The 23,021-nt window shown below is 43.3% G+C and overlaps 1 protein-coding gene across 1 annotated transcript in view; it reads left to right on the forward strand.

Annotated features, from left to right (window-relative positions):
* RET (ret proto-oncogene) overlaps positions 1-23,021 on the forward strand; it is an 84,002-nt gene that overhangs the window by 25,414 nt on the left and 35,567 nt on the right. The window contains exons 2-4 of the mRNA XM_026678386.2: positions 16,384-16,626; positions 19,525-19,812; positions 20,289-20,530. Coding sequence (XP_026534171.1) covers positions 16,384-16,626; positions 19,525-19,812; positions 20,289-20,530 — 773 coding nt within the window. The remainder of the gene's footprint in view (positions 1-16,383; positions 16,627-19,524; positions 19,813-20,288; positions 20,531-23,021) is intronic.

Below are 23,021 nucleotides of genomic sequence, written 5' to 3' on the forward strand. Positions count from 1 at the left end.
GGGACTAAGCATGGGCCTAGTCCAAGCCTCAGCATGCCTGTGAACATCTGTTAATTAATGTTAACAAAAATATTATTAGACCATGATTAGCAATTCCCACCCCTTTGCACCACCCACAGTTTTCCCCCCCGCTAGCAACAGATTTTCCCAGATGCTTTGAACATTCATCTACTTACCAAATAATAGGGAGCTCTGTCTTCCAGCCATGTGGTTATCTCAGAGACAGGGCATCTCCAGGCATCCCTTCATCTTCCAGTTTCTTCAGGTAGGTTGTCAGGTTGTGGTCCACCAGAATCTTGTTAAAGATGATATTAAAGTCCTAGTATCTCTGTTGGAAGAAGATCCTAAGCTTGGTTTGTGTTTTTTCTTGATTAGCTTTGTGCGTTGGGCCTATGAACTGGTCTTTTTAAATTTAAATTTATTTTTGGTTAAATTTATTTCCATTGCTTGGGATGAAGCCCAGAATGGGTTAGCTCTCTTGAAGGCAACTCCTAGAGTCTCAACATTTGGGAGATGTTATTTCCACCTCCTTCCCTTTTCATGAGCTTCACGTACAGAAATCCCATGAAATTTTCTAGCTTGCTCTGTTCTGTGCATGGCAGGTCCCCATGACGGGAAGGGGAAGCAGCTGAGATTCCTCATTTTTAGAGATAAGAGGGAGCTGTGCTTGTTGGTTACTGGACAGCCCTATCTCCTTTGTCTGCAGTGCCTCAGACTGTGGTTCATCTGGCATCTTTGGGATTGGCCATAACATAGTCCTTGCACTTTGCTGAAGAAGCTTCTTGGATGAGAAACGAAATGTCTTCAAAGAAAAACCAGAAAGTCCAGTTGCTTTTTGAAAATGCACCATTGGGACAACTGACCTGGATGACTGAGAATCTCCATAGAATCAGAGCTAAAGAAGCTTCTTGGATGAGAAGCTAAACGTCTTCAAAGAAAAACCACAAAGTCCAGTTGCCTCTTGAAAAAAGCACCTTTGGGGCAACCATGACCTGGATGACTGAGAAGCTCCATAGACACAGTTCTCACGCTTACAAGCAGTGCAACATCCTATGGTCACATGATCAAAGTTTGGGCACTTTACAAACATGTCCCATAGTCGCACGAACATGTATGTGTTTCACAGATGGCTTCCAACAAGCAGGAATCCATGGAGAAGCTGGCAATAGCATCACAAGTCATGGCCATGTGCTATCTCACTTAATGATTGTAGTGGAAGTGAGGATGTGAATTTGCCCCCTTTAGTTCTTGTGGAGTAGAAAGCACCTTGGAAAAAAAGAAATTGGAAGAAAAAGCCTCTTTGAGAATTGAATTTCCTTCTCTCTGACATTCTTTAATTTCTTCTGAAATCAGGTCCAACCTGAAAGGTTTTTAAAGAAGATATTGGACCACCGTTTGTGAAATGGTAGAAGGTCTCCTTCTTCAGCAAGGGTTTGGACTAGAAGACCTCCAAGGTCCCTTCCATCTCTATTGTTCACAGGGGCTTAATATTCTAAGCCATATTTTAAAATACAGCTTAAATCCGGTTCCAGGTCAAACCAGGATAGGTTCTCTTGCCACTAAAATAAAATCTTGTTTGATTTGAGCTAGACTTCATTGACACATTGATCTATTGATTGATTGATGTAGTTTTATCTAGCCTACAACCTGGGATTCTCTGATAGTTGTTCATCCCGACGTTACCTGAGTCTGATTCTCCTTAGCTTCTCAAAAATTGTTCTGATCAAGGCTTGCTAGACCGTAATGATGTGCACGCTTATTTTAAAAACGTCTTGTTTTATTGCAATGCTGGGAATCATTTTCATTCCCAGCCAGTAATGAATCTCAAACAGTTCCTCGAGATAAGCACCCACCTTTCTTTCCTGTGAAGTGCTTCCAATAACAGAAGTGTCAAATGAACTAGAAAAGAAACCAACCAAAGTACAAAGAGTTTCAAGAATGAATCTGAACCGAACGAACGACTTTGCTTCCTGCAAAGGTTTCGTCATCTTGGCCTGACTTTTATCCCTTATGGTGGTGGTGGTGGGGGCAATCACCTCCCAGCCTTACTCCCAAGTCGCCCCTTTTGCTTCAGCTGCTCTCGCCTTCTAGCAGCTCTGTGCACACATGCACTGGGAACAGGCTCTCCTTGTTCCTCTGCCTTGCTGCTGCCAGACTCGGGAGGCTCCGAAGGCAGCACTCCACTCCCAGATGGTCCTGGCTCCATCTCCGCATCGGATGCAGGACCCTTCGAGTCCTCTCCATCGGATGCAGGACCCTTCGAGTCCTCTCCAGACTCCCGGACGGATCCCCCTTCTTCCCCACTGTCCAATTCCGCTGCCGTCTGTACCGGCTGCTGTCAAAGCACAACAAAAATCAGAAAAAAATCAGTATGTAATAATTTGAAAATTGTTGGCAGGACTTCTCTCATTAGCTTGATCATTTTTAAAGGGAAGTACCTCATACTTGGAAGGCAACCTTTTTATTTTCTATTGGGAATTTACCAGTACATATAGTCCTCAGCTTTCACAGTTTGTTTAGTGACAGTTCAAAGTTACAACGGCACTGGAAAAAAAAAGACTTATGATAGTTTTTTACACTTATGACTGTTGTAGCATATGATCAAAATTTGAGCACTTTCATAATTATGACTGTTGAAGAGTCCTCTATAGGGCAAACCTCACTTAACAAATGTCTCAGTGTCAATTTTGGGCATAAGTGTCATTGTGGGCATAAGGCAAGGATTGCCTGTATTTGCCCATCTCTTTTGAATGTCATGCTGTATATAATAAGTTTGGTGGCTTGGAAAAGTGATCAAGGCAATAGCAATTATATTTGAATTTCTTCCTGGACGGACAGAGTGTTTTCTTCATTGCCAAGAGAAAATCAGTTGGCGATCCATCGAAGTTTATTGAAAGTTAAGCTCTGTCCTAGCCTGCTTTGATTTTTCTACACTTCTCGGGGGGTCTTTCCACTTGCCAGTAAATGATATCCATAAACATGGCAATTTTTTAGAGGGCGGGGTGGAAAACACCAACTCTGCAGCTAATTGAAATCTCTCTCACTGCACAGGACGCCATTAGAGTAATTGCAAAACAAGGAAAAACAAAACAATTAAGACAAAAGGCACACGGAAAGAAAGCTTTTGATTTGGACGTTGGAGGCCAAAAAAAAAAAAAAAAACATTTACAGAGAATAAAATTCCGGCATTGTTTTCCCCACTCCCTTTAAAATGGAATCCTGCCAAGGTTTACATTTAATGCTTACTGAGAGTTTAATTCTGAAATAAGCACTTAAAAGCTACCTAGGAAAGACATTAGGGCTTAAGTAGTCCCTTTTTCCCACCTGCTGAACATGTGTAAATATGAAAACTCTCTCCCTGACACACACACACAGAGAGAGAGAGAGAGAGAGAGAGAAAGAAAAAGAGAAAGAGAGATAATGTGTGTGATTCCTTGGATTTTCTCAACCACTTACTTTTTTTTTTTTGAAAGAAAGTAACTTCAAGCTGTGCCTAGTCATGAATATTAGTTAAAAAGTAAAGCAGTCACTTCAAATCAGTGCAAAAGTATCATGGTTGTGCGTTTTATCTTTCCATGTCTCTAAAGGAGATCACACACTTTCTAGAAGCAGCCTGAATGTCTGCCTCTCTGTGTGTGTCTGTGTGTGTGTATGTGTGTGTGTCTACACAAACACACACACACACACACACAAATACTGTCCATAGACTGGACAGTATTTTCCTTTTTAGTAAGTTTTTTTTAAACAATCCTCTCAAACACTATTTTTGAAGTGAAGTCTTCCGATTCCACATGCGTTGCAAAGGAGATCTTTCTGAAAGATATAAAAGCACTTATACAGGGTTTATCTCGTTTGGGAAACTTTCAAGTGTCTTGTGGACTCCTTAGCCGTTTGTTCTGAGGACTAGCATTGTTCTGCTTTTGGCTGGACTTAATTGGGATCAGTGGTGGGATGTTGCCGGTTCACACCGGTTCTCCTGAACCGGTAATGCTGGTGAGCAGTTGGCCCCACCTTTTCCTGTGCTTTATTTCCTTGATTGTTAGCTCAACTGATTTGTGGGGAAGAGCGGAATTGCCACGCCTCAGCTGTTTTATTCATCAGTGCTGAACACAAGGTCAGTTTTGAAGCCTAAAATTGGTTTATTGTTGCTGCGCATGTGTGCAAAGTGCTCTCTCATAGAACCAGTGGTAAAAACGGGAGAATCCCACCACTGATTGGAACAGTTCTGGGTTTTTGGTGAACAGAATTGCTAGGGACTATTAATAAACCCACCAAACCACCGTTCGTTATGTGTGCGTGTGAGTGAGCAGAAGAGCAGAAATCGCCGTCAGAAAAGGACACTCCATGCCTGCAGTGGTGGGATTCAACCGGTTTGCACCACTTCGGCCGAACTGGTTGTTAAATTGCTGGCTGGCCCCACTCCACCCCTTCCAAGGAGTTCCCATGCGCCCTGTTTTGGCTCTCAGCTAAGTGCAGGGAAGCCTACTAGGCCCAAAACGTGGCCTGTTTTTGCTCCCAGGGGCCACAGGAAGGCCCAATAGGCCCAAAACAGGGCACGGGGGTGCAGTGCCCCCCCAATCCCATTTTTGTTGCCGGGGGGTGCAGGAGGCTGAGTGCTGCCTGTCACACCCCTGGCCATGCCCACCATGGCCACACCCACCCAGCCGGTCATTAGGACAGAGAACCGGTTGTTAAATTATTCGAATCCCACCACTGCACACCTGTTCTTTCAGCTCCAGAAGACAGACTAAACTAACATGCAGACTCCACAAAAGCCTAAATCTACTTTATTAAGATGGATTTCAGTAACAGATCCTAGCAAGTATGATTGTGTTTCCTGTTTCCTTTTTTCTGTTCCCGTGAATTAGGAGGGCTGTGTGTCTGTTTTCGTAATTCTCCGCCGTCATTTGGATTTAACCAGTGTTTCCTTTCTTGTTGCTTTGGCAACAAATCATCATGTTTTCTGTCAATGTCAACCTCTTTGCTTTTGGTCAGTTGCAGTGTCCTTGGTGTACTTCAACTTTGCTTCCCGTTGTTTGGAGGAGAGGTATACGAAAGCGTTCGTTTGGGCCTCGCTTGAAGGATCTTTAGTAAATGCTACCTGGAGTCAGAGAGAGAGACCCTCTGTACCCAATTTGAGAACACTTGTAGGCTTGATTAAGTCTTCCATTAACTATGTCCTGTAACTATTACGTTGCTCAATGAAACAGGATGTGACAGAATTATAGCATAATGGAGTTGGAAGGGACTTTGGAAGTCTTCAAGTCAAGCAGGAAATTCTATACCATTGTAGACAAAGGGTTGTCTAATCTCTTCTTTAAAACTTCCAGTGTTGGAGAATTCACAATTTCTGGTGGCAAGCTGTTCCACTAGTTAATTGTTCTCACTGTCAGGAAATTTCTCCTTTGCTCCGGGTTGCTTCTCTCCTTGATTAGTTTCCATCCATTGCTTCTTGTCCTGACCCTTCCTCATCTTTGTAGCACTTGTGTGGTTGACGTCGAGGCCTCTTCCCAGGTGACAGTGCACCATAGATACAGGGGTCATCAATTCTGATGGATGATGGGTTTTATCCTAGAGTAGCTGGTGGGGCAAACCACTGTTTGCTATTGTGTGTGCGTTCTACGTGCCGTGGGGTGTTGTAAATTCTTCTTGTGTGTAGAAGGTTTGGTGCAAATGATAGATTGTGCAACTCTATGATTCAGCACTCAGGAAACAATACGGCAGATGGGAATGATGCATCTATCATCACTGAGGGTTTTATGGTAGATTTTAAATGCAATTAATGCAGAAATAAGACCACAATCTGGACAAATGATATGGATTAAAAATTCCCTGGATTTGCTCACCCTTAAATTAGTTGGTGATTACTTTACTTTAAAGACTGTAAGCATAAAAAGAGAGACCTCATTCAACTCCCATGCATGAAATCAATATTCAAGATTAAAGACAGTAAAAAATAGTTTTGGCTTCTTTTTTGAAAATATCTTGTGTTTCACCCAAGTGGCAAAGAATTACCTTTTTCCCAGAAATACTTGAACAGTGATGTTCAGTTAAATGCTGAACATTGGTTAATTAAAAAAAAGGAACAAAAGCAACTTTCATGGAAAGTATCGCAAATACTGTTGGCATGAGAAATGGTATTTTCTGCTCCTTGTATGTAGGAAAAATTTTTGTAGAAGAAAGAAGACAAGGGTGGCGCAATGAAATAACTTTCTAGAGTTTGAGGAAAAGCTGTCTGTGGCTTTTTGTACTATGGTTTATTATGACTCGCTTCTTCCCTAATTAAATACGCCACAATTTCTCCCTCGGTATTAATGCCGCATAAATGAAACATGGCCCATACTGTAATGTGACATCTGGCACAAACAACTATCATTTTTCTGTATTAAGGAGAAGAACTGGAACACTTGCCGTTTCTGTCTGGACTTCAAACGCTTCAAAATCCAGATAATTTTGAATAATGTTAATGTCTTGGATTCATTTCAGTCCAGTTTCCAATCGGGATTTGGCATTGAAACTGCTGTGGTAGCTGTAAGTCACACTGAAGAGTCTTTGGACTGGATTGCGGGTCTGTATATGTTAAAATGGAGGGTTTTCAGTGGTTTCTTACTCTGTCTATGTGCTGTCCCACCCATACATACACATACACACATAACTGTGGTTTAGTGGGTTTATGAATACCCTGTTTTCCTGAAAATATGACCCACCCTGAAAGTAAGTCTTATCTTGATTTTTGTGCCCAATATAAGTCCTACCCCCCAAAATAAGCGGTGGGGGTACAGCTGCCCTACTACTTACCTTCGGACAGTTGTAGCCAGGCCTCGCATACCACGACACCTGCCTTGCCAGCCCATTTCTTCTGCAGCTGGCAAGGCTTTCCTGAAGGCCTCTGTAGCGGATAACAAAGCTCAGGATCGATCCAGAGCTCTGTTATCAGCTGTAGAGACCTTCAGGAAAGCCTTGCCGGCTGTAGAAGAAAAAGTTCCTGAAGGCCTCTGACAGTAAAAAGGAGGCCAGGGACGATGCAGTGGATGACACCCTCCAAAAATAAGACCTGGTGCCTTTTTTGGTGGCAAAAATTATAAGACAGGGTCTTATTTTGGGGAAAACATGTTATTCCCCCTGCAATTCCCTTCACCAAAACCCCAGAACTATCCCAATTAAGTCCAGCCACAAATAGATTGATGCTAGTCCACGGAGCAATGGCCAGTGAGTCCAAGGCACTTGAAAGTTTCCCAAACAAGATAAACCCACCAGGTTAAATTAAACCCACAACACAAGAGAGTGCATGAGGCAAGAAACATCTAGAGTTCACAAGGCATGATCCAAGTCGAGGCACGATGTCAATCTGAAACAAGGCAGGGATCACAATGACCAGAAAATACACAGCTAGGAAATGAATACACTGTTGCCAGCATGGCCTCCATCTGTCTGCTGTGCTAAACAGCCAGCTTCTGGTACAGAAGGGTGAGGCTGCCTCCTTGGGCTGACCTCTGCTCCTGCCTTTTCTTTGCACGACGTGTTCTTGGATCAGTGCAGCAGGCAGTTCCTCGTCCTCTTCACTGACCAGCTGCAGCTGCATGGTTTCCCCATCTGGAGCCTCTGGGCTGTCCTGCTGCAGCTGGGCTGCAGTAGCCATTGACCAACTCTGCTCCAGATGTGCCTGGAACTGGTCCATCTTCCTGGAGAGATATCTGGAGAACCATCCAGCAGAGTCATCACAACCTAGCTACATCTGTCTAGCTCTAGCAAGGCCATAAATCATCATCATCTGAACATTGGTCTGGAGCACTGCAAGCCCTTCCTTTCCAGTAGCAGCTGGGCAGATTTTTATCTCCCACTTTCTTACTTTCATCTCATTAGTAGGAACTAGGAAGCCTGTTGGACACAACGTATTGCCTTACTTCTTCCATAACAGAATAGCAGAGTTGGGAGGGATCTTGGAAGTCTTCTAGTCCAATCCCCTGCTCGAGACGAAACCCTGTCCCATTCTGGACAAATTGATGTCCAATATCTTCTTAAAACCCTCCAGTGTTTGAGCACACACAATTTTGGAGACAAGCCACACCACCGGTTAATTGTTCTCACCATCAGGAACTTTCTCCTTAGTTCTAGGTTGCTTCTCTCAGCTGTAAGTCACATTTTTTGCAGTGTCATCGTAACTTCTAGTGGCCACTAAATGAATTGAGGACTACTAGCATTGGTTTTTTTTAGGTTGGTAGTTTGTGGTTGTTGCCTGCTGTCCAGAGAATGGGGGCCTTTGAGGAATACCGTTAAAGAAACCAGGAAATAAGGAATTATAGATGCCGATCTCTGTTTCTTGCCTTAAACCTGAAACTTACTGGGTACAAATTGTTGCTAACCAGCGTCTACTTTCCTCTCTGGTGCCTTGTGGTATCAAGTTATGTTAACTGATATAAACTGGAGGATTATACTCTGGATTTAATTCTATTGCCATTATCATAACGCCTGGGGATTTTAATGCCAGACTTGGCAGTGGTCTACACCCAACCTAATAGTGTTCTTCTGCTATGGAACAGCATATCCCCCTCCTGTCTTAAAATGGGCTCTTCTAAATAACCAAAAGGGAGGAAGGGTAGAGATCAAGTGGCCATTAAATCTGATCTCTCTTGTTTCAATGGATCTCTGTTGAAAAGGACCGAGCTGTGGAATTTACATACTAGGGCCATGGTGGCAAACCTATGGCATGCGTGCCACAAGTGGCACACATAGCCATTTGTGTGGGCACCCGAGCCCCAGGCAAACTTACTTCACTGTGCATGCGCTCACCTCTCTACTGATTTTTTGCCCATAAGAGGCCTTTTTCGGCCACTCAGAGGCTCGAGGGAAGCCTCTGCAGCCTTTGTTTCCGGAAATACCAGAAGTGACTAAACGGGCCCATTTTTTTGACATACAAAGACTGCAGAGGCTTCTCTCAAGCCTCTGGGAGGCCGAAAATCAGCTGGGAGATGCAGTGGAGGTAAGGGGGTGGGTGGTGGAGGAATCACGTGCGAATATGCGGGGGACATGGGTGTGTGTGTGCAAGCATTGCATTCTGGGAGCCCAAAAAGGTTAGCCACCACTACTAGGGTGAATACAAAGACTGCAGGAAGGATGATTTTACAACTGGCAACCATTCGTGTTGTGGGATTGTTCAAAGTTACAACAGGACTGAAAAAAGCAACTTGCAGCCCCTTTTCACATGACTGTTGCAGCATCCTCAAGGTCGCGTGATCAAAATTCAAACCCTTGGCAACTGGTTTGTATTTATGACAGTCGCAGCCTCCGCGAGTCACGTGATCCTCTTTGGTGACCTTTTGACAAGCACATTCCATGGGGAAACCAGGTTTCACTTAACAATTGGGTTACTTTCCCAGAGGTGCTTTTTCAGGAGACAAATGGATTTTCTTGTTTTTTCTTTTGAAGACATTTCGCTTCTCATCCAAGAAGCTCCTCCAGCTCTGATTGGATGGTGGGGAATGGAAGGATTGATACTCGTTGCAGACAGCTGGTCACTTGCATCCTTTTAGAGTGTCGTTGAGGCCACTTGGAGGTTTATCTGTGTCCTCAGGGTCACATGAGTGGTGCTCCTGGTTCATGTAGTCTGCAGTTTTTTCCTCTGGAAATCCATTGCTACTCATTCAAAGGGTGTTCATCTCAAATCGTATGGCTAAAAGTCTGTAAAGATTCTCAGTCATCCAGGTCATGGTTCTTCCAAAGGTGTGTCATCACGAAAGGAAAAACATAGATTTGCACCTAAAAGGAGATGGTCTTGATCTTGCAAGGTGTTCAGATGGATTCCATAGAGTTGAAGCAATGGGTTCTTGAGACTAAATTCTTCATCCATGACGAGTTGGCCATGCTGAGTTAGCAGTGGCAAATAGGCCATGGAGAGTTGGCTATGGAGAGTTGGATGTGGCAAGTTGGTTGTGGTGAGTTGGATGTGGCGAGTTGGATGTGATGAGTTGGATGTGATGAGTTAGCAGTGGCCAATAGACCATGGAGAGTTGGCCATGGTGAATTGGCCATGGTGAGTTGGTTGTGGTGAGTTGGATGTGACGAGTTGGATGTGATGAGTTACCAGTGGCCAATAGACCATGGAGAGTTGCGAGTTGTCATAGACCCGTGGTTACCTGTAGCTAGTTTGGTAGACAAGAATATTTAGTCCAACTAGCAAGTTGATTCAAGCTCTTGGCCTGCCTTTGTTCAACAGGTTACTTTTCAGTGAAATATTGTTATTTAAGCTAAGGCAGAAAACTAATAGCATCGCCATTAATATTAAAGAAGGGTCTCTGATCGTACCGGAAGATGTTTCCTTTTTCCTTTTAAGCTAATTGTAATGCCATGTAAGTAGCTTGTCATTTTTACACTTTAGATATTCCCTATCAGGGCCCGTGAAATCTCAGATGGATAAACTACTGCTTTATTTACCGACAAAGATTGTGGAGAATCTCTTTGGGACAGACAGCTGTCGAGATAAGAACTTGGGTTGAAGATCAAAACATGAGAACAACAACCTGATCTCGCCCATCCTTATTTCCTTTGAAATACTTTGAGAGTGTGCCAAGAGAACAAATGGAGATGAGCAAGGTCTCTTCCTAATGAGAGAGCTTTGTTGCATCCCGTGACTGTTAAGTTTTTGGTTTTGTAAGCATGGGAAATGAAAACTTCATTAGCCTTTCCTTTGTACAGGCTGGGGGTAACTAGTGATTCGAGTGTTGGGCAGGGGAAATCCAGGAATTTAAATTCCTTCTTGGCAGTGGAAATCAACTTGGCCCGCTCTCTGCAGATAAAAGACAAAGAGGAACTTTCAACGTCCCTCGAAAATCCTTGAGAAAAAGAAAGGATGCACATTTAGTAAAGCAGCTATTGATGTGCAGAGACTTAAAAAAAAAAAATCTATATTTTATATTAACAGACCCTGAAGAAAATATGGGGTCCTTGGTGTTCTCTGAGCTTGGTGGTTTTCTTGCAGAAGTTTCATTACCCCATCAGGTAACATCAGGAATGATGAGGTTACCTGGTTGGGTAATGAGACGTCTGCAAGAAAACATCCAAGGACCTCCTCCTTCCCACAGACCTCTCTCTCTTCTAGCACTGATGAGGTTACCTAGTTGGGTAATGAGACATCTGCAAGAAAACAACCAAGCTCAGAGTGTTTTTCAAAGACCCCACAGCAAGTTAATCTCTCTTTCCTATGCGGATATGCATACCTACTCTGTATTCTATTCAATTTTCACTTTATTTCATTTTTATTTACTCTTTGGGCACGCATTCTTTTTCTTCTGCTAGCTGCCCACTACTTCTTCTTACCCTTTAAATATACCAACTAAGAACAGGTAGGCCTTGACTTATGACCACAATGAAGCCCCCAAACCTATATTGTTAGGTGAGTTTTGCCCCATTTTACAACTTTTCTGGCCACAGTCATTAAGTGAGTCACTTGGTCATTAAATGAATCTGGCTTCCCCATTGACCCTGCTTGTCCAAAGATTGCGAAAGACCTCGGGGACGCAGGAATGGTCATAAGTATGAATCAGTTGCCAAGGGTCTGAATTTTGATCATGTGTTCATGGGCAGGCTGCAATAGTCGTTAAGTGTGAAAAATGATCATAAGTCACTTTTTTTCAGTGCCACTGGAACTTTGAATTATCACTAAATGAACTGCTGGATAGGCAAGGATTTGCTGTAAAGCACCAGTCACATTCTTATTTGTTTGCCCTTTATTATATATATATATATTTATATCTTCTTTTGTTCCATGTCTATGGCCACTTCATCTTAGACAATGACTCCGGGCAGGCAGCTTACAGTTCAGAAAACACATTGCAATTTTTAAAAAAATGTTTGAAATGTTTTGAAAATGATCCAGACAGTAAAACCTAGAATCAAACCAAAACTGAAGGGTATCAAAAGAAAAGGCCTTGCAGAAAAGGAAACACTTCATCTCGATCCCTTCTATGGGGAAATATGTGCTCCAGTTGCTGATATTCACTTCGGTGAAATGACTTGGCCGGATGAGTTGTGTTCTTGAAGGTCTGGCAACCTATCAGAGAAGAAACTAAAATAACGCTTCCAATTTCCTTGTCCAAGAGGCTCTTTGGGAGAACAGAGCTTCGGTTTATCCCTTCGGCTACTCTTGTTTTCCAGAGAAGTGGAAAGAAACCCAAATTAATCTAATTTTCCTTTGGAGGCTACTATACAATCCGTGCTTGTATAAACAGAGACATAGAATCAAGATCATGTGAAGTGCAAGTGCCACTTTATAAAGGCCACGCCTGGAATCCTGCATCCAGTTTTGGTCACTGCATTACAAAAAGGAGGTTGGGACTTTGAAAAAAAAATGCAGAGAAGAGCAAGTAAGATGATCAAAGGAGACTAAAACATGAAGAACGGTTGCAGAAATTGGATTTGGCCAATCTAGAGAAAAGAAGAACCAGGGGTGACAGGATAGCAGTCTTCCAGTATTTGAGAGGCTGCCACAACGAAGAAGGGAACAACTTATTTTCCAAAGCCCCAGAAGGCAGGACAAGAAAAAAATGGATGGAAACGAATTAAGGAGAGGAGCAACTTGGAATTAAGGAGAAACTTCCTAACAATGAGGACACTCAACCAGTGGAATCAGCTTATCACAAGAAGTCATGGGTGCTTCATCACTGGAAGTTCTTAAGAAGAGACCTGTCTGCAACGGTATAGGGTCTCCTGCTTGAACAGGCGGTTGGACTAGAAGACATCCAAGGTCCCTTCCAAATCCATTCTGAATTTGAATACTGAGGACCTGTGCCTAGCCTTTCCCTGATTTCTAGCTAAACTGTTAAAATACCAAACAAGTGAAATATTGGCAGTCGAGCAGCACAGCTGTCAATCACAGTTAATAACAGTCAGCCTATATAAAGATCTGCCTGTAGCTACTTTGATTGATTGCTGAAACCAAGGCCTCGCCAGAAATTAGTGACATTAATAGCAATCATCAAGGGTGCTTGCTAACTTGGTTAGTCCTTCTGTGTTAAAGCACTAAAGACTTTGGTATTGGCATTGGAAAATGTAATTGTCTTTAATAACATGACGGCTTTTTAACAGCAAGATGTAGCATGTTGCTAAGGGTGGAAAATGGGATTTATTCCACCAAGGAAATGTTCCTTATTATTAAAACAATGATGCTCTGAATTGCATAGCATATAGTACCTAAACTGGTCTGTGCGTGTAAAAACAGATCTGCTTTGATTTAATATGTTATACCACCACCTAAAGTTAAACCTGAAAATACACTGTAAAAAAAATGAGAATTTCTCCAACTTTAATCAAGTTGTTTGCTGAAGCTATAGTTTTTTTCTGCAGAAAAGCTCATAAGAGCATAACTGGCCCATTTTACAACTGTTACAACAGATGTCTCTTATGGGCAAACTTCATTATAGTTGTACATCAAGGACTGCTGGTATAATGAAGGTGATCTCTGTAACAATGCCTAGTTGTTGACCGAAAATGGACAACTTTTCATGAATCATTTTGTATTTTTTGTTCATTTTTCCTAACCTGGTGTTCTTCAGAGGGGTTTGTTGCATAGTTTCCCCAAATGTGTATACGGCAGCAGCCAAAAAAGCCAACACAATCCTAAGTTGCATTAACAGTGGGATACAATCCAGATCAAGGGAGATACTAATACCACTCTATAAAGCCTCCAATTTTGGTCACCACACTATAAAAAAGCCATTGAGACTCTAGAAAAAGTGCAGAGAAGAGCAACTAGGATGATGAGGGGACTGGAGGCTCAAACATATGATGAACAGTTGCAGGAACTGGGCTTGGCTAGTCTAGGGAAGAGAAGAACCAGGGGAGACAGGATAGCAGTCTTCCAGGATTTGAGGGGCTGCTACAGAGAGGAGGAGGGGGTCAAGCTATTCTCCAAGGCACCCAAAGGCCAGACAAGGAACAATGGGTAGAAACTGAACAAGGAGAGATTCAACCTGGAAATAAGGAGGAATTTTCTGACAGTGAGAACAATCAACCGATGGAACAGACGTGGCATTCAGAAGTTGTGGGAGCTTCATCACTGGAAGCTTTCAAGAAGAGAATGGAGGTCCCTCTATCAGAAATGGTGTAGGGTCTCCTGTTTGGGCAGGAGGTTGGACTAGATGACCTACAAGGTCCCTTCCAACTCTGTCAATCTGTTATCTGCAAGTCAGATGTTCCCATTATAGACTTATAGTTCTGTCTTCCCAACCTCATCCTGGTAGAAGTGTTGTGACGCTGGCAGGGAAGTTCTGAGTGTTGTGTTTTCATGGCATCAGAAAAAGTATGCCAGCCATCGTCCTCTTCTCCCATCAAGGAGAACTTGGAAACAACTTCTGCTTGTTCTTGCCTTTGCTGTTCGCTGAATGAAAGCTTCGGCTTCCCAGCATCTGTGTACGGAACAATTCTTCTTTTATGGGGAGATGATGTTGTCCTTTTTGATCAGTGCAGCGCTGGCTGGCATTGTGCCCCCCTTTCCTTGTGTAATATATATATATATATATAAAACAGATGGTTGGTAAGTGGAGGTTGTTCGCTATCTCGCAGCTCTCAAATTGAAGCCCAAACTGTGTGGGATGAGACAGAGGAGGTTGGATGGTTTTTAAGAGCACCACCAATCAACGATCTCTCTCTTGTGTTCTCCTCTCTGGTAGAATGAGGCAACCCCGTGGCCTACCTATCGACAACGTGCTAGCTGCCGGCTGCCTCTTCTTGGAGGAAGGGGAGAGTTGGCTTAAACAGAAGTTCCATGAGTTGTCAGGATGAACAAAGAGATGCTTACAATGAAGCTATTTGACGTCATACTCAGCACTGGATGAACGGAGGAGAAATATTCCCAGGAAGGGATGCAGCTATTTTAATGAGTTGCAGACCAGGACTATGTTTATAACTCAAGCTCTTTGTTTGTGAATCAAGTACAAATTAACAGTTCTCAGGCCCACCCTGAGTTTCTTAGTAAGCAAGTATCAGAGTATACCCACGCGGGAAGTAATAAAAACAAAAAAGCAAATAGGGGCTAGAAAGAGACAACTGGCAACAGTTTTCTATAAAAAGCAGGTTTAAGGAAAGAGTGGGATCTGGGTGCAAATCAGATGTTGGTTAAAATAATGACTAAAAAAATGAGCTGCTGGCTGAAGTCAACAATTTCAGCACTAAGCTGCTTGCCTGTATGTGATTGAGATTCAGGTGTGCTTCCCAAGCAGTGCGCATTTACGAGAGTTGAAGTGTCACAAAATCACACATTGCTGTTTGAATGCTTCCCAGCAAGCAGAGTCAGCTGGCACGAGTACTGCAAGTCAAGATCATGTGATGTCTCATGTAATGACTGCAGCGGAAGCGAGGCTGTGCATCTGTCACAATCTCGTGATTTCGCTGGTCCCAATTGTGGGTGTCAAGCACCAGGAAAATCAGGAGAGCTAGACAGTTTGTCATGCCCCTGTCAGAATCTGATTCGGAGGCGCAGGCCGAGAAGCTGACAGGGAGTGGGAGTGTGGCTCCGTTGGCTGTGGAAGGACAAAGTCCAGGTGGGCAGACCAGGGGAGAGGTAGACCAAGTTAGAGGGAATTCAGAGGAAGATCCAGACCCATCCCCTCTTCCTCCTAGGGTATGCAGGGAGGAATGGAGAAGGGAGCAATGTGAGTTGTGTGGCTTACAGGGAGGAAAGGGCTCTGATTCCCTTCATTAGCTGCAGCTGGGAACACAGTGTTTTAAAAGGGAAGTTGCACACAGCAAACTGTTGGGAGCAAATCATGAATTATCTGGTATTGTCGAGGCTTATCTGGGTTCCTGGCATCTTCCAACTGTGTGTGTTTTGCTGGCCTTTAAATCTGGAATTCCTTCTCATGCCCTGTCAAGTTAATTACTGCAGCATGGTTTGTTCAGATTTTTAGTTACAGTATGTATGTACTTTCTTTTCGGACTGAATTTCCTCCACTTAAAGACTGTTCTTGGGAGAGTTTTTTCTCCAGCCGAAGATAACCTGGACATTGGGGGCAAAATTAGAGGTACTAAAGGGACACTTCTTACTTATGTGACTGTGTTGCCTTTGTGCTACGCCCCTTTGGGTCATCACACACTTCAAATGACAGTAAGGTTGCATTCGCTACAAGAATCTGAGCCACTAACTGTCCAGGGAAATTAGCAGGAGATAAGAGTAGAAGGAATTCAAGATGGGCTGGACTGAGATCTCTCGTGGGCATGAAGGGACTTGAGACTGATGCTGTGTTTGTGCCGTTGTAATGTCGAACAGTCACTAAACAAACTATTCTAAGCGGAGGATTACTTGTAATAAGGAGTCTTTTGAAAGAACCTGCTCTTACACCATGAATCTTAAATAGACAATGTTTTTATCCCCCCCCCCCCTTTCTTTTCCAGTTGCCTTTGGTCTGTACTTTCCCCGGAAGATGTATCATGAAAATGTTTACCTGGAACAACCGGAAGGTACACCTTTATTGCAACTCCATGCCTTAAAAGATTCAGAAGAGGAGGAAGCTTTCTACTGTCTGGTCCCAGATTCCTTCGGAACGGGGTCCAAAAATCTTTGGTTTCAGATTGGCGAGAGAACGGGACTCCTCTACCTCAACAAGAGTCTGGATACTGAAGACTTCATTCTCCTTTGTAAGCCTCTGGAATTCTTGGCTGATGGGTGGGAAGAAGGAAGGGTGTCAGCCTTGGAAACCATATTCTATTTGGAAGCTTCGAGGCTGCCACGTTCAGTGCCTGGGAATTTGGGAGGGGGGATTTCATAGAGGAGTGGAAGATTAGACTCAACAACATTCTTTTCTCAGAGAGTCAAGGACATGTTTCCCTGCATCTGGAGGGGAGTGTCTGGGGGCATGTCTCCAGTTGGGACAATGATTTGGTTGGGCCATGTGGTGGGCTGATGGGTGCAGGGTGTGGGTCTTTGATTTCTCTTTTGGGAAGGAAAACCCCCGAATTCTCAGTTTTGGGTTTTTCCACATATGCCAATATGACAACTTTAATAAAATGGAACTTTGAGTAAATGTTTATCTCGGAGTTCATTGGTTTAGAGTTGGTTAATTGGAATGCTGACATTAACCCGAATCACCCCTCCTCCAGGTTCAGGGCAACATGTCTGAGAAAGAATGTTATCTCAGTTTTTCTTACCTTGTTTTTTTCTTTTCTTTGAAAACATTTTCCTTCTCATCCAAGAAGCTTCTTTGAACTGAACTGAAGAAGTTTCTTGGGCGAGAAGCAAAATGTCTTCAAAGAAAAACAAAAGAAGTCTGCTTACCTTTGGGACAACCATGACCTGGATGATGGAGAATCTCCATAGACAAGGAAGGGAGGCTAGGAAAGTGTCCCTTGAGGAGGCAAAATCAGGTTGATATGGATGTTCAGTCACGGCTGAAAATGGGGGACACATTGAGTGTGGTTTGTGTGTTGTGTTTGTAATTGTGTTTCATCCTATTTTTTTAAATCTATTAGTGACCTTGAGTGCCACTCGTTGGCGAAAAGGTGACAGTGACTCCAATTTCTGTCTAGAGCGACTTATTCAGTTACTAAGTGGGGCGTTTTGGGGGGAAGGAAGGTGGATCTTTGATCACAAAAATTAAAAATGTTCTTGTTGGGGGTGCCTGTTATTTTCTGAACTTCCCTACAGTACCATGGGATCAATTCTTAACATTAACGGACATTGTAAATCTGCCCTTGACCACCAAGGATGTTTTAAGATTAAAATGTAGCTGAAAACCGATACTAGATTATTGCTTAAACATCTTAATGATTGGAGCTTAAAAATAGCCGTTCAGCATCCAAAAAGTGGAACTCTTCCCATTTTGACTAACGTCCAACTCTGGTATGTTGGCTGGAAGAATTTACTCAAGAATTTACTCTCTGTTCTTTATGTGATACCTGGGACAAAAATATAGGTGGTCTTTGACTTGCAACCAGTTTGTCAACTCATGAAACATTCCTATGCCTGTTTTAGTAATTACCATAAAAAAGGGGGAGGGAGAGGAAGTGCAGCAATTTGAAATTGAAAGTACATTCCAACACTTATCTTTAAAAGATTGTAACTAAACTACCAGAGTTTTCCCTCGCAAATATATTTAATTGGAGAACGTGAATGATGACACCCAGTCTGTGAAGTTGCTCAGTTGGAGAATCTGATTTATGACACATCCAGCAGAGAGGGGGAGAAACAGGGTCACAGGGGACTGTAAATAACATAGGCCAGAGTTGGCTTCACACAGGGCAGGTCCAGTATGTCGCCTCTAATGAATCCTTTGAAGTTTTTTGAAGTATGGCTCGAGAATGACGATTTAATTAGGGTGATTGCTGGAATCCTGACCACAGTCATTTAGTGACTGGTCAAAGTTACAACGGCATTGAAAAAAATGAACTTATAACTGTTTTTCATACCCAACGACCATTGTAGCACTCTCGTTGGTCACGTGATCAAAATTCGGAAGCTTGTCCACTGGCCTATACTTACGACCATTGCAGGGTCCCAGGGTCACTTGATCCCCTCTTGCGACCTTCTCCCAAGCAAGTCAGTAAGGGAAGCCAGATTTGACAACCCGGGTTACCAACTTAACGGCTGCCATGATTCACTTAGCAACGGTGGCAAGAAAGGTGGTGCCATGGGGCTGTCTTGCTTAGCAATGGACATTTGGGGCTTCTTATGGTTGGTTGTAAGTCAAGGACTACCTGTAGCTGAAACTGCTGCTTCCCATGAGCTTCAGGGATTAGTGGCATGCTTCCTTGTGCTACATTTTTGCATTCAGTCTTAGATTTTGCATTTCAGTCTTAGATTTTGCATTTCAACCTTAGATTGGCTGAATACAGATAAATATGAGAAAACATTGGCCTTTTTAAAAAGATGAACTATGAATGAACTATTGGTTAGGTGGGCTAATAATTTAAATCTGCATCCAAGTTTTGCGGAAAAATTCACATTCACTGTGACTTGATGGGGCAATGGTTAGAATGTAGTATTGCAGACTCACTCTGCCAACTGCAAGCAGTTTGATCCTGACAGGCTCAAGATTGACTCAGATTTCCATCCTTCCGAGGTGGGTAAAATGAGGACCCAAATTGTTGGGGGTAAGAGGCTGACTTTGTAAACTGTTTAGAGAGGGCTGTAAAGCACTGTGAAGCGGTATATAAGTTTATTGCTATCTCCCTTCCTCCCTCCCTCCCTTCCTTCCTTCTCTTCCCACCCTCCCTCCCTCCGAGAGGGCTCTGAAGCACTGTGAAGCAGTATATAAGTCTAAATGCTATTGCTATTGACTTAGCCTTCCTCCCTTCCTCCCTTAGAGAGGGCTATGAAGCAGTATATAAGTCTAAGTGCTATTACTAGTGCTACTCTGAAGGAAAATTACAGCTGTATATATTCACTCCCAAAACTGGGGTCCCATTTTCAAAGGGGGCTAGTGTGATTAAGTGATAATTAATATTGATTGTTATTGAATGGCCCATTGGAGAATTGAATTGAATAAGCACACATGCCAATTGTGTTCCCTTGTCAACCATTCTTCCTCTCTTTTATAGCTTCGGGAAGTTCAGTGGCCAAAGTCGTGCTCCGTGTTTTCGTCTCTTCCAAACCTTTCCAAGCAAAGAACTGTTTCGGCTCGGCGTTGATGACCATGGTCAAACTCTCAGTCCTCAATGCCACCATGCCGGCGTGCAGTTCTCCAATGTCAAGCCAGTTTTGCTTTCCCGCCATGGATCTCTCTTTTCACATCATGGAGAACAAACCACCAGGAATCTTTCATCAGCTTCAGTCCTTTGGCCTACAACAGTGTCATAACATCAGCCTTTCCTACAAGCTTATCACAGGTAAACTCTACATTTACTCAATGGCATTTTACCCACCTCGGAAGGATGGAAGGCTGAGTCAACCTCTAGAAGGAAGGGAGGGAGGGAGGGAGGGAAGGAGGAAGGAAGGAAGGAAGGAAGGAAGGAAGGAAGGAAGGAAGGAAGGAAGGAAGGAAGGAAGGAAGGAAGATAGCAATAGCCCTTCGACTAAACGGTTTACAGAGTCAGCATATTTGCCCTCAACAATCTGGGTCCTCATTTTACCCACCTCGGAAGGAAGGAAGGCCAAGTCAACCTTGAGCCTGGTGAGATTTGAACTGCCAAATTGCAGTCAGCAGGCAGTCAGCAGAAGTAGCCTGCAGTACTGCACTCTAAGCACTGCGCCGCCGTCATTGTGAGTTGCAAGGTGTGCAGGATGGACTTTTAGGACCCAATGTTGTCACGAATACCTCCAGGTTTCATGAGACAATATGGTTTTCTTTACTGCTGTGTTCCAGATGAGAACCTGCCCTTTTATTATGATGAGGAGACCACCACTCTAGGAGTGTCCAAACCCCTCGACCGAGAAGAACGAGAAAAGTACGAGATATTGGCTCAGTGCACCTTAAAGGAAGGCTCCCAGGAGACATTCAGGGAGGTCCCTCTGCTCATCTATATTCTGGATGAAGATGACATGCCTCCTTTTCTGTCCAATGGGACTAGCACAACAGACGCCATAGTGGAGTTCAAAAGAGAAGAGGTAAGCTGGCACAATGGGATATTTTGTCTCTAGGTCTCACGTTCAGACAGCTGGGTTTTACAATACCATGTTTCCCTAAAAATAAGACCCTGTCCTATATTTATTTTTTTGCCACCCCAAAAGGCACCAGGTCTTATTTTCGGGGGATGTCATCCACTGACTAACCTCACGAGCGCACATCACCCCTGGCCTCCTTTTTTGCTGTCAGAGGCCTTCAGGAACTTCTTCTGTGGCTGGCAAGGCTTTCCTGAAGGCCTCTGCAGCTGATAAGAAAGCTCCGGATCGATCCTGAGCTTTGTTATGAGCTACAGAGGCCTTCAGGAAAGCCTTGTCATCCTTGCCAGCTGCAGAAGAAATGGATCAGTAAGGCAGGTGTCGGGGTGTGCGTGTCCTGGCTACAACTGTCCAAAGGTAAGTAGTAGGGCAACTCCACACACACACCATTACCCTAGCTTAAGTTTTACCTGTCCACTCTGGAGTAGGCAGGATCTTAATTAAGGCTTATTTTGGAGGTAGGGCTTATGTTGGGCGCACGTGTAAAAATCAAGCTAGGACTTACTTTCAGGGTAGATCGCATTTTTGGGGGAAACAGGGTAGTTAAAAAAATTAGTTTTCAAAAGGATGTCTATAAAAGCAAAAAAAAAAAAAATTCTGTAAGGGTAGTTTAGAGGGAGGGATCCAAATTTAATACTGAAATGAACTTCTAAAAACGGAAGCACCTTTCATGACCTCTGCTTTTTAGCCATTGATCAGCCCTTGTATGAAGTTATCTTTCTTCATCCAGTAAGTTGTTTTCCCCAGCCTTGAGGATTTGGCAAGAAAAAAGTCTCATTTTTGGGTGTTTGCTGCCATCATCAGTCCAGAATTAGCATTACTACTTTTCTTTAGTTCCATTTCTTCTTGACTCTGCTGGGTTGAAGATTATGCGTGCAATAATAGTGATCTGAGAAACTTGTTTAGTGCCGATTAATCATGGTTGGATAGATTATGTTGGTGTTTCATGCGGGCTCCTGAAACAAGTCTACATTTTTCCAGCTTCAATGCTTGTCTTGGTCTAAAGTGCACCCTTTAAAGCCATATTAAGATCGATAGCATGTTGATAAACATATGAAGAATGGTTGCAGGAATTGGGTATGGCCAGTCTAGAGAAAAGGACTAAGGATGACATAATAGTACTATTCCAGTATTTGAGTGGCTACCACAAGGAGGAGGGAGTCAATTTATTTACTAAAGCACCAGAAGGCAGGACAAGAAAAAATGGATGGGAACGAATCAAGGAGAGAAGCAACCTGGAATTAAGGAGAAACTTCCTAAAAGTGAGGATAATTAACCAGTGGAATAGCTTCCCACCAGAAGTTGTGGGTGCTTCAGAGTTTATTAAGAAAAAAGACTGGAGAATTACTTGTCTGAAATACTATAGGGTTCCCTGCTTGATTGTTGGTCTGAGGTTAATCTAGGCTGATGATTAACTCCCAAACAATCTTAACAGGCCTTACTAGCACCGATAATGTTACCTAGTTTGGGTAATAATAAAATGCCTGCAAGAAAACAACCAAGCTCAGGGACCCCTCACTCTTTCCTTCCATTTTGTGGCAGTGGTTGTTTTGATGCTCTCCCTTCTGCATCCTCTCGCAGAGAGTGAGCGGTGGAGGCGTGCTGTAAATAATTGACCAAGAAATGTTTCATTCATTTAGTTCATGGCTGAAACGTGCTTCCGCCGACGGCCGTTGTCTAGACAGATTGGAAACACTAATGCACTAAGCCAATGGCTGATTCAGTCTGAGTTATAGGTGTCCCCTGTCTAATGTCAATTTATCGATGTTATTCTTTTGCTGGAACTCTTGGGTCAGATTCTTCATCCCAAGGTCACACCTGGAAGCTGCTCTTACAATCACAGCTCAAGAGTTGTGCCTTGTTACTGCATCACTTTACCTATAAAGGAGAATATTTGTGGCTCGGGGTTGAAATGGGGAGTCCTTAGTGCTCTCTGAGCTTGGTTGTTTTCTTGCAGACATTTCATTACCCAACTAGGTAACATCATCAATGCTAATAAGGAATGAGGTTTGTTCTCAGTTTATATTTTAGTGACTTGCCCAACTAACACTTCAATGTTAGTTGAGGTGGTCTTAGAAATTTTTTGGTTGGACTGTTTACTGTGGGTCTATGTCAGTTCACCATGGCCAACTCGCTGTGGCTAACTCACCATGGACAACTCATCGCAGGACGAGAGTTTCACTAATAGCACTAGCACTTAGACTTATATATGCTTTATAGTGCTTTCCAGCCCTCTTTAAACAGTTTACAGAATCAACCTCTTGCCCCCAACAATCTGGGTCCTCCTTTTAACGACTCGGAAGAATGGAAGGCTGAGTCAACCTGGAGCCTGGTGAGATTCGAACTCCTGAACTGAGCAGTGAGTTAGCCTTCGGTACTTCATTCTCACCACTTGCGCCACCATGGCTCAGTGAATGTGAATTTTACCTGCAAATCT

This window comes from Notechis scutatus, chromosome 4 (assembly GCF_049901735.1).
Source record: "Notechis scutatus isolate UNSWTSFEM ecotype Mainland chromosome 4, rNotScu1.2, whole genome shotgun sequence".
Taxonomy (NCBI): Eukaryota; Metazoa; Chordata; class Lepidosauria; order Squamata; family Elapidae; genus Notechis; species Notechis scutatus.